Raw genomic sequence first — 11,827 nt, forward strand, 5'->3', positions numbered from 1 at the left:
AGACTCCAGCCAGAAAGAGCCCTCAGCCAAAGCCCGTGCTGGAGAAGACTAGTCTTCTCTGTGACCCGGGACTTGTCAGGGCCCAGGAAGCCACAACCCAAGGACCGCGGGGCCCCAGGGTCAGGGTGTCTGGGTGTCCGGGGTAGAACAAAAACAGGCTGTTGAGATGAATGAGGGAAAAAAAACAAAATGACATAGCCAGGGACAGGACCTTGGCCCAGCTGGGGACAGAATCTTGGAAAAGCTGGGGACAGGACCTTGGCACAGCTGGGGACAAAACCTTGGAATAGCTGAAAACAGAATCTTCAGACAGCTGGGAATAGAATCTCGTGACAGCCAAGGACAGAAGCGGGGGCTATGTGGCTGGGAACAGGATCTTCGGGGCGGAATTGGGGGAGCTGGGGGGGGGAAAGGATCCGTGGGCCACCTGGGAGGCAGGAGCTTGGGGACACAGGGAGGCAAATCCCGCGGTGGCATCAGGAGGTGGCCGGGACGGGGTGGGGGGGGCTGACCCCGGACCCCGAGTCGCACGCCCCTCCCTTCTTCCGGAGCAGACAACACAGCAGCGGTGCACACACAGCACATGGGCTTCAACCGGCAGGAGCAGGATGTGTTTTTCCTGCCCATCCTGGTGGTGGACAGCGGGCCGCCCACCCTGAGCAGCACGGGCACGCTCACCATCCGCATCTGTGGCTGCGACAGCTCCGGCACCATCCAGTCTTGCAACACCACAGCCTTCGTCATGGCCGCCTCCCTCAGCCCAGGCGCCCTCATTGCCCTCTTGGTCTGTGTCCTCATCCTGGTCGGTGAGTCTACCCCCCGCCCCCCCCCGCCCCACTGGCCTTCACCCTGAGGCCCTGGGTTTCCTTCCTAGTCGCCCCCACGGGGCCTCAGCTGCCCCTCCCACAAGGAAGGGTGGCCCGAATGACAGGCTCCCGTGACAAGTCTTCTAAGTACTCGGCAGTCCCCCCACCAGCTCCAGAAAGTGTCGACCCCCACCCGTGACCACTTTCATGCTGGCCGCCCTCTACACAGCCCAAATTCTCCCTAAAATGTTTAAAAAACCAAGCATCTTATAAAAATATGTCCATTGTCCTAGGACTTTAGAAAAAAAGGGCTCTTGTGAACCTCACAACCACTTAGCCGGCTATCGTCCCCGTTTTTCAGATGAGGAAACTGAGGCCCCTAGAGGTTAAGTGGCTTACATAAGGGTACGTGGTCTTCTGACTTGAAATCAGGCCTGCTCACCTCATGTGCCTTGCTCCTTTAACGACACCACCTGCTACGAATCGCAGCTGGGACAAACTCTTGGGGCAGCTGGGGCAAAATCCGAAAGACATTTAGTGGAAGCAAACTCTCCTCCTGTAGCAATCCTATGGGCAGCCAGTGGAACCCACCTGGTGTCACCAGTGAAGAGGCCAAGTTCCAGGAGCTAAGGGGGATCCCAGTGGCCATAAGGCCACCTCTTTCCTGTCCCAGCACAAAGGCCTCCCCTCAGCTCTGGCCGCTGGACTTCACCAACCAGCCAGAGCCCCAGGAACTCGAGCGCGGTCCAGATCGCAGACACCAGCTTGGCCCAGTTCCCTGGGAGATGTCAGCTACCCACCCACTGCCACTGGCGTGGCCCTGCCCACCCCCTGAGAACCTGCCTGCGGCCACGCTGCTCCTCCCCAGCCCCCACCCCCGCTGCAGAGGCCCCGGGCTGGCTCCTCCTAGCTGGGAGGCCGCCCCCCCCCCTTGTCTCCCCTCCCCAGCCCATGGCTCAGAAACCCTTTTTCCAGAGGGTGCACTTTACAGCGGTTTCATTTTCCGAGGCAGTGCAAACAAATTTCTGCCTAATTGCCCACAAACGAAGAAAGTGCACATCAGTGCTCTAAAGGTGACGGGCGGAATCGCTGATCAGGCCTGGCACATCTGTTGCCCGCTGCCCGCGCTCCCCACCATCTGCTCTCTCGGGCATCCCCCTCCGCCGCTCCCAGCCTCCGCTCCGAAAGCCGTCCATCCATCTTTCCCACTTCTCTCCTGACACCTTCCCTCCCTCCGGAGCTGTTCCCAGGCCCTACCCCCTTCCCTGTCACGCGCCACCTTGTTAGGTTGTGTGCGGGAACCCGGCCCCATGGCCCTAGCAGCTGGCCCGGCCAGAGGTGTTAGGCACAGCAAGAAGAATCCAGAGCCTGGCGTGGTACCCAGCGTGTGTGTCTCCATCCACCTCCTCACCTACCCATTTAATTCTCTCATTGGTTCATCGGCTCCTTATTTATCCATCCAGTGAGTCCCCCCATGTGCTAACCTATTGTGGGCACTGGAATTCATCCGTGAACAAAAGAAACAAAAAGCCTGAAGTAACTACAAAGTTAAAGCAGCCATCACGGAGACGGGGGAGACTGAAGAAGGGGAAAGATTATTTCAAGTTTGGACGTGTTAAGTTTGAAATGTTCCGGGTCGACCCAGAGGACTTGCTCAGTAGGAAATTGGGCATACAATCTAGATTTCGGGGGAGAAGTGAGTCCGAGCCCGGGGCCTGAGATGGGGGGCAGTTATCAGCCTCCACGTGGAATGCAAAGCCAGCAGATCGTACAAAAGCCCCCAGACAGGGGTGTGGATAACGGGTCAAGGACTGAATCCTGGGACATATGATGTTAAGGGGTCAGACAGGCGAGGAGAAACCTGCTTAGAAGACCCAGAATGAGTGCTCGGTGAGGTGATGGGGGCGGGGGAGAGAATGTGGAGTCCTGGAAGTCAAGGGCACAAAGCAAAGTCATTGTCTCAGCCTTACACGCACCACGTCTCCATCCGCCTCTTCGTTCATTCAGCCAACAAGCACACTTCAAGGGGCTGACCGCCTGCCTGGAACCAGGCTAGGGGAACGCTCCCCAGGTCCCGGAGGGGAGTTTAAAGTGTGTATGTTGAGGCGGCTCTAACTGCCAGGAGATCTAGGACAGGACCCGACAAGTCACATTTCCAGTAAGTTCGAAGGAGATACTGATGCTGCTGGACCAGCAAGTGGGCGTTGAGAACCCCTGCGACAGAGGGAGGAACGGCTCACCAGGAGAGCTTGGAGGTGAAGGCACTCAACCTGGCTGGCCTGGAGCTCTTGGGGAAGGGCTCCTGCTGGAGACCATCTTGACCTGAGACCCAAAGGGCTAAGCAGGTGCTCCCCCTTCTGGAGGGCCAGGATGAAAGAGAGGTCAGGTTCAACACATCTTTCATTCCCCCAGTCCCATCTGCCCCGTCAGCTGCCCCCTTTGTACACCCCACCCCCAGAGCCTAGAGACGTCTCAGGTTGTATCTCCGTAGAGTTGAGGATGGAGACTTCAGAGAGTGGGACCAGCCCCCAACACCCATGAAATCGCTTAACACCGCGGCACGGTGGTCTCGCCTCTATTTGCACGCCTCTCAAGATGGGTAGCTCACTACCTGTCCATCTAGCCAGCACAGTTCTGACCGTAAGAAACGTCTTTGTGCACAGAACTCTAGGAAATGTGCACCAGTGTCTAGGCTGGGCCAGCTCCACTGGGATGTGAGGAGTGGGGGGTCCCCCGGAATGCCCTGGGCGGGCCTCGGCCCTCACTCGCCCCCTTCTGTCTCCCTCGCAGTGCTGGTGCTGCTGATCCTCACCCTCAGGCGCCACCACAAGAGCCACCTGAGCTCGGACGAGGACGAGGACATGCGGGACAACGTCATCAAATACAACGACGAGGGCGGCGGCGAGCAGGACACCGAGGCCTACGACATGTCGGCGCTGCGGAGCCTCTACGACTTCGGCGGCGAGCTCAAGGGCGGCGACGGGGGCGGAGGCCCGGCGGGCGGGAGCCCGGGCAGCGGCGGGGGTGCGGGCAGCCCCCCGCAGGCCCGCCTGCCCTCGGAGCACCACTCGCTCCCGCAGGGGCCGCCCAGCCCCGAGCCGGACTTCTCGGTGTTCAGGGACTTCATCAGCCGCAAGGTGGCGCTGGCGGACGGGGACCTGTCGGTGCCGCCCTACGACGCCTTCCAGACCTACGCCTTCGAGGGCGCGGACTCGCCGGCCGCCTCGCTCAGCTCGCTGCACAGCGGCTCGTCGGGCTCCGAGCAGGATTTCGCCTATCTCAGCAGCTGGGGCCCGCGCTTCCGGCCCCTGGCCGCGCTCTACGCCGGCCACCGCGCGGACGACGAGGCCCAGGCCTCCTAGCGCCCCCGTCCTGTCGTCAGGGCGCGCGCCTCCAGGCCCACTGAGGGCCCGACGGGGCCCCGGGACCCAGCATTTCCCCTGCTCACCCCCTTCCCCAGCTCTCCCACCCTCCCAGGGAGGCCGGACGGGAGGGAGGACTCGTTGGGGGTGGACACCCCGACGCCCCCTCTGGCCCCCCACCCCCCCCTCCCAGGGGGTGGGGTGGGGCAGCTTTTGCCCAGACATACGGGAATTACCACCAACGTCATTAAAACTGCAGCGAGACCCGGCACTGCGTGGCTCTGGGGTGAGAAGGGGGGATAGGGCCGCGTTGCTGGGTGAAGGGAGGGGGTTACTCACTCCTGGCAGGTGAGGGAGGAGAGAGGACGCTGCCGAGGTGTCCCCCCTCCCAGGTCTCCCCCATCGGAGTTAAGAGAGAAGGAAGGCTGTTCATTTACTAAGCGCCTACTGTGTGCTGGGACACTGCAGAGACCATCTGTTTTCACAGAAACCATGAGGTGGGGCCCTGCAGGTAACAGAGGGAGAAGGCCACCCAGAGAAGTGGCTGTGACCTGTCCAAGGACACCTAGCCAAAACGGTAGAGCCTCTGGCACTTAACTTACCAAGCTGCCTGGCCTTGGGCAAGTGACCTCACTTCTCTGGGCCTCAGTTTCCTCCTGTGTCACATGAGGCTAATAACAGAACCTACCTCGAAGAGTCCTGAGGATTAAAAAAAGGGTTCGTATGTGTCACGTGGTTAGGACAGTGCCTGGCACATAGTAGGTGTTCAATAAATGTTAGCCTTTGACACTATTGTTATCTTTGTCGTTATTAGAAGCCCACCGCGTCTGCCTCCCCTTATGGCTCTCTCTGTGACCAGTCACCCTCCCCCTTTCCCCAACATCTCCAAGGGAGAAGAAAATGGTCCCAGCTGTTGGCTCTGCCCCTGCCCTGAGTAGGGAATAGGGACATTCTCAGGGACAGTGGAGCCTTCCAGAGTCTCAGGTGGGACTGGGAGAGAGAGGACCCCTGGCAGGGGTGCCGAGAGGAGAACCTGGGCAGCTCTAGGACTTGGGTGAGGTGAGAGGGCTGGCAGGGGGTGGAGGGGCCAGAAGCCACTGGGTGTAATGGGGACCTTATTTGTTCGGTCCAGGAGCCCATTAGTCTCCCCATTCATGGACCCCAAGTTAAGACAGGGCTAAGTCGTCTTTAAGAGCCTCCAGCTCTAAAACCATTTGATTGGTTAATTGTCCTCCTGCCCCACCTCCAAGTGATTCATTCACCCCGCATTGATCTGTTGTAAGTTCCAGCCCTGCTAGCTGGGCAGCCTTCATCAAGGTCCTCAACTGCTGAAGCCTCAGTTTACTCATATGTAAAATGGGGCTAATGATAGTTCCTCCCTTAAAGGGTTGTTAAGAGGCTTAAAGGAGCTAATGAATGTTAAGCTCTGATCCCAGTGCCTTCCTGACGCCTTGCAAGTGCTCAATAAATGTTCATTAGCGTTTTTTTTTTTTTTTTTTTTTACCTCTTCCAGGGAACATTCATTGATTCCCTCCACATTTGCCAAGGTCCACTGTGACACATCCAGAGATGGTCATTCTGTCCTGAGTGCCTTATCATTTCATCTAAGTTAGATACTGTCGGCCCCACATCACAGGTGAGGAAACTGAGGCACAGAATGTCGTAGTGCACCCAAGTTTACACAGGTCATAAGTACTTCCTGCCTTCCAGCCAGCCAAGGCCCCACTGGGCCGGGTGCGGTGGGCAGACGCAGCCAATCATAATGCACTTGATAAGAGTTGTAGCAGAACTAACAGAACAAGGTCCTGCCAGCACTGAAAAAAGATTGAATCATTTGTGGAGGGCTTCCCGGAGGAGGTGACTCCAGCTGGATCGTAAAGAATGAGATGTACGAGACGACCAAGCAAGCAAGAGCATTCCAAGCAGAGGGAAGAGCATATTCCAAGGCGATGATGGGGCGGAGGCCGGAAGCCTGTGGTGGTTCCGGGGACAGTGTATGGTCCCATGGATCAGCGGGTGGAGAAACGGTGAGATGTGAGGCAGGGAAGGCTGGTTGGAGGCAGGAGGGGAAAGGACATAAAGTCCAGGCCAACAAACCTTCCTCAACTCAAGCATGTCTGCTGATGTCCATTGAGGGTGGCTCATGGCAGGTATATGAGCTGAGTGAGGCAGTCCCAAATGGGGTGGTATTGGGACCCTCCTCCCATGCAGAACACTTGGCCCATGGTTCCCATAGCTCTTCTACAAGTGGGCACGGTAACAGGGCCCTGTGGGGAGACACGCCATTCCCTCCCTCACCCGCGTGTACTCCACTGTCACAGAATCCCGGCGACATTTCTCAGATTGATTATTGCTGTCTCCATTGTAGTGGGGGAAACTGAGACCCAGAGGAGGGAAGTGCCTGGTCACTTGGCCCGGCTGGTACAGGACAGAGCTGGGACAACAGAGGACCCCTCATTCCAAGTCTCTGTTCTTTGCACATGTGCTGGTTGCCTTGACAGAGTCTGACCCTGACAAGAAAGAGGTTACATGCCCAGAGGGACGTACAAACGGGCCTCCTTGAATATCTTGTCCAAACTCCACACATGGGGGATGACCTTCCCAAGGTCACACAGAGTTTTAAAGATCTTGCCAGAAATCAAGAACATTATTCATCCAGATTCACCTTCTGAGCCTCGGGCTCTACCATTTACCAGCTGTGTGGCTTTGGACGCACCATTTGCCCTCTCTGTGCTTCCGTTTCCTTATCCATAAAGTGCCCACGCTGAGCACACCTGCTCCATAGGGTTGTGGCGAGGATGAAATGCTGTCATGACTGGAGATACTGAGCCTTTCTCACGTGCCAGGCACTGCCCAAAGCATGTCATGGTGAACGAACCCATCTAACCCCACAACCACCCGATAAGCAGCCCTCATGTTATGGGTGAGGAACGGAGGCACAAAAAAGGTTGAATACCTTGCCCAAGATCAAACAGCTGATAAAGAGAGATGCCAAGACTTTAGCCACGTGTTCTGGCCCTCGGCACCCACACCCTCAGCGGCATGCCCAGTGGCCGGCCCATAGGAAATCGTGAACGAGTGGCCTGGACACATCGGGATGTCGCTGCCTGTGCCCCGGGAGAGCTTGCTCTCCGCTCCCTGCTGCGGTCTCTGGCCCGTGGGAGGCCTCAAGCCTTCCCATGATTTCTTCCAATTCCGGGGTGGGGTGTGGAGGCGATGCCTCCCCCGTCTCCTCTGCTTCCGGCTCCTGTGGCCACACTCACCATCCCCACTGGACTCTGAGCCAGTCCAAGAGGGAAGTCCAGTGGGTCCAGCTGCTGCGCTGGGCTCTGCGAGGCGTCCACTGATGCCGAGCATTTTGCGAGCAACTGTTCTGATGAGCTGGGGGGCGTGGAGAAGGGTCCTGTTGTGGAGCACACGGCCTCTCGCCATCTGTCTCCCGGGTTCCCACCAAATTCCCCCGGGGGGAGCTCCAAATCCTCTCCCTGTGCCAGGCAGAGAGCGCGGCCACCCCCCCCCCCCCCACCGGCTCTAGGCTCTCGCTGGCCACACCCAGCTCCATCAGGGAGCTCAGAACACAATGAGCGTTCCATTTACCATGTCTGCCCTCTCTGCCAGGCGTCTGGGGAAATGAAAAGAATCCCCCTTTATTGTCATCATCTCCGTCCCCGTCCTCGTCACAGGACAGAAGGGGATTCGGGGTCACGAGCAAGAATTGGCATGTAATTGGCCAAGGATTTTAGAACCAGGGACGTTAATGACCGCGACGGTGATGGTAATGACGGTGACGGTGACAGCCCACTTGCCTGGCGCTTGCTGCGTGCCCTAAGCCCTGTTCTGAGCCCTGAACATAATTATCACAAGCACAGGTAAAAACCATGGAGGGTGGGCTCTATGTTTACTGTGTTCAGCTCATTACGTAAGTTGCAGTGTTGAATTGCAAACAAGTCGGTGATTAGCCCTAGTTTACAGACGAGGGATCCAGCGCTCACAGAGGAGGAGAGGCTTGCCGGAGGCCACAGAGCTTGTAAGGGCGGGACTGTTGCACGCACACCGCCCCTCGATTCTGCCCAGGACCCGGACAGCTCAGATTCAGAGTGGAGTTTTGGGGCTGGGGGCGGAGAGAGGAGCAGCTGGTGAGGAGGGTGAGGGGCCTGCAGACAGATGGCCGAGCCGGGAGGCAAGGTGGCAGTGGGGCCGGGGCTGCGGTGCGTGCCCAGCTCTGCATCTCCGGGGCGTCCTGATGTGCGTGTGTCTGCATGTGGCTGTGGGCACGCACCGGGGAAGTGGGAAGCCAGCACTCAAGCACACAGGTCAAGAACTAACCTCCCGCCTCCCGATTCCGGATTCCAGGGGCCGGAGGCCCAGAGAGCCGGCTGCTGTCCTAGGGGGCGGCTAAGCGCCCGCATCCGTCAGCCGGCCGTCATCACGGCCCACCCCCGGGTCACGAATCAGCCGCTCCACTTACCTCCTGCCAGCAAGCGCTCTCGGGCCAGCTCTGTCACTGGCCGCTGAGCCTTTGGAAAACGTAACCCTGTCAGCCCTCACTCTGAGGCAAGAGGGTTTACGCTTCAGTGCCTGCACATGAGTGTGGGAACACGGCCACGTGCCCATGCCGGCTGGTGATGCATGCACATGTGGACCCCCAGACACGCTCCTACCTGCGTGCACGGTACAGACGTATGCATGCTCACAGCCATGCACACAGAGCGTATCTGCAGCTCTGCAAATGTGGTCACATGCCCATACACTGCACGTGTACTGGAGGCAAGCTCTCACGTGCACACTCCCATTTGTACACAAACCATACACACGCCTTCTGTAGCTGTGTTCTCTTACACGCGTGTGCGTGTGTGTCCGCTGGTACGCTTCCATCTTCCCCTCCAGGCGTGCACCCATGCGCATTCATGGCACCCCCACGCAGTAACCCCGCACATGTATGTGTATCCCCTCAGACGTGCACATGCACACGAACCCATAGCTCCATGCACACATTCATAGTGCATATGCACATTTGCGTGCTTGCATAGGAAAGCATGTATAGGCTCAGGAACGCTGTTACAAACCCTAAGCTCAAGCACATAATGCCTATAGATCCGTTTGCCTGCATGAGCACATAAGGCACATAAGTCCGTGTGTACGTAAAGAACACGATCTCTTAGAAACATACGAGCGTTCAGAACCGCACACACGTGCAACAATATATACCCCCAGGCCGCTGCCAGCCTCCACGTGTGTACCTCCGCTTCCAGAATGCAGTCCTCAGGCACCTGACCAGCTCTACCCACGCGTCCCTTCAGGCAGGCCCACCATGGATCACTCACAGCCTCGCCATCTCCGCACACAAGCGTGCACACAGTCATGTGCCTCTGAAGCCCAGCTCCCCTGTGTGTGTGAGGTCACAGCCCTGGCACATGGGTGCACACATCCCCCTCCGGGGTGCAGCCTGCCCCAGTCCCAGATTGTCAGGTGTGCTGGGGACAGCAGGAATAGTGCCCACACACAGAAATCGCCACTTGTGCAGAATTGCATCTGCCGCAAACTTCTCATCCGCTGTGCACATGATGATTAACTGTTATTGTGCAAGAGAAACCGGCAAGGAGGGATTCATTAGCGTTATTGTCAGGAAGGACTCCATGGGCTCCAGCGCCCAATTCCAAGGCTGGCTTAACCCCTTGTGTGCCGGGGGCACCATGCTCGCAGAGCACGAAGGCCCAGGAGACGGATGGCAGCACTGGGCCCACGCAAGCCAGCCCGGGTGCCGAGAGCACTGGGGAGGGAGTCATGAGTCCAGGCGTCCGCCCCAAGCTCGCCCCTTGTTTGCTCTGCAGGCTTGGACTTGTTTCATTCACCAAACCATCTCTCACCCCATGTCACAGGAACACAGAAACACAAAGGCCACAGTCACTCAGTGCGTGGGGCTTGGATGGAGAACGGCATTCCGGGCCAACAAAACAACGTAAGCAAGGACTAGAAGGCTTGGAGGCGCAATAGCCATGCAGGGCTTGTCCAGGAAATGCTGGGCAGGGCAGGTGGAGGGCAAGTTGTAAAGGGCCCAGAAAACCCTTCCAAAGGGCTGGGGCCTTTTCACCGAGAACAACAGAGAACCATAAAAGGTACTTAGGGTTGACAGATAAAATACAGGGTGCCCAGTTAAATGTGTGTTTCAGATAAATAACAAATAATTATTTTAGCATTAGTATATTCTAAACATTGCACAGGACACAACACTAAAACACTTAGTCGTTGTTCATCTGAAATTCACATTTAACTAGGCACTCTGTATCTTATTTGCCAAATCTGCCAATTCTATTTATGGATTAGCATCTCAGACAGATCCCCATGGCTGCAGCGTCCAAGATAGATTAGAGGGTGAGAGGAGAGAGGGAGAGAGACCCGTGAAGAAGTGAGGAGGTCACAACCTCACCTTCCTCTTTCATCAAGCAATCCCCAATTTTTAGCTGGGCACATAGCCATCTGTTGCGAGGACCACACTTCCTAGCCTCCATCACAACTGTGCATTGCATGGATCGAGTTGCAGCCAATACAGTCGAAACAGAGTTGTCATGTGGCAGCTTTTGGGACACCTCCTCAAAAGACTGTTGACCAGGAGCACCTGGGTGGCTCAGTCGGCTAAGCAGCCGACTTCAGCTCAGGTCATGATCTCACAGTCTATGAGTTCGAGCCCCGCATCGGGCTCTGGTGGTGACAGCTCGGAGCCTGGAGCCTGCTTCGGATTCTGTGTCTCCTTCTATCTCTGCCCCTCCCCAGCTCGTACTCTGTCTCTGTCTGTCTCTCTCTCTCTCTCTCAAAAATAAATAATAAAAATTTTAAATAAAAAGACTGTTGACCAATGCCTTTGCCTCTTCTTCCTGCTCTTCCTCCTTTCTTCTGCGTGAACCCAGCTGAGATGGCTGGAGCTCAAGCAGCTACCTTGGACCACAAGGGCAAAGGCTGTACCCTATGGATGGCCAAAGAAGTAGAAAGAGACTTAGTTCCTTTCCACTTCATGGAGCCACCATACCAGCCCTGAACTGCCCCCATCCACACCTGGATTAGATGAGAGAGAAATAAACTTCCAACATGTTGAAGTCACTGTTATTTTTCCTGTCCTAAGCAGCCACGCTTAATTCTAGCAGATACAGGAAACTGACACGGGAATCTCAGTGAGAGACATTGAAGCTGAATCTGGGCCAGCGATAGTGGATTTAGAGAAATATTTCAGAGGAAGATCCGGCAGGAGTAGGTGTGTATGTAGGGATGGGGGACAGAAGACGTCCAGAGTCAAAGGGTAAAGAAGGTCAGGCTTGAGTGATACGGACAACGGAGCTGGTAATGAGCCAGGGAACTCAGAGAAGCCTACGGTCTGGGATCACAGGAAGTCAGCTTGGTTTGGGGATGCTGAGTTTGAAGAGCCTACAGGCCATGTGCCCTAGGTGTGGAAATTCAGGGCTGGAGCTCAGGAAAGAGGAGGGGCTCACGACCTCTGCTTGCCACCCCCATCTACAGGACAGCTACAGCGATAAGAGTAAGGGGGGCCTGAGCAGAGTGTGGAGTCATGGGATCAGAGGGTCTAGGTGAATTCTGAGAAAGCCTCACGGGCGGATGGAGGGAGAGGAGCCATTTGGACCTCAGTTTCCCCGGCTGTAAAATGGGGGC

General features: G+C 56.8%; 1 protein-coding gene across 1 annotated transcript in view; it reads left to right on the forward strand.

Annotated features, from left to right (window-relative positions):
• Nucleotides 1-4,960, forward strand: part of CDH22 (cadherin 22) — a 120,735-nt gene extending 115,775 nt beyond the window's left edge. Inside the window, exons 11-12 of the mRNA XM_053199878.1 lie at nucleotides 555-806; nucleotides 3,597-4,960. Of these exons, the coding sequence (XP_053055853.1) occupies nucleotides 555-806; nucleotides 3,597-4,168 (824 nt within the window). The 3' untranslated portion in view covers nucleotides 4,169-4,960. The remainder of the gene's footprint in view (nucleotides 1-554; nucleotides 807-3,596) is intronic.
• Nucleotides 4,961-11,827: the final 6,867 nt, after the last annotated feature.

This window comes from Acinonyx jubatus, chromosome A3 (assembly GCF_027475565.1).
Source record: "Acinonyx jubatus isolate Ajub_Pintada_27869175 chromosome A3, VMU_Ajub_asm_v1.0, whole genome shotgun sequence".
Lineage (NCBI taxonomy): Eukaryota > Metazoa > Chordata > Mammalia > Carnivora > Felidae > Acinonyx > Acinonyx jubatus.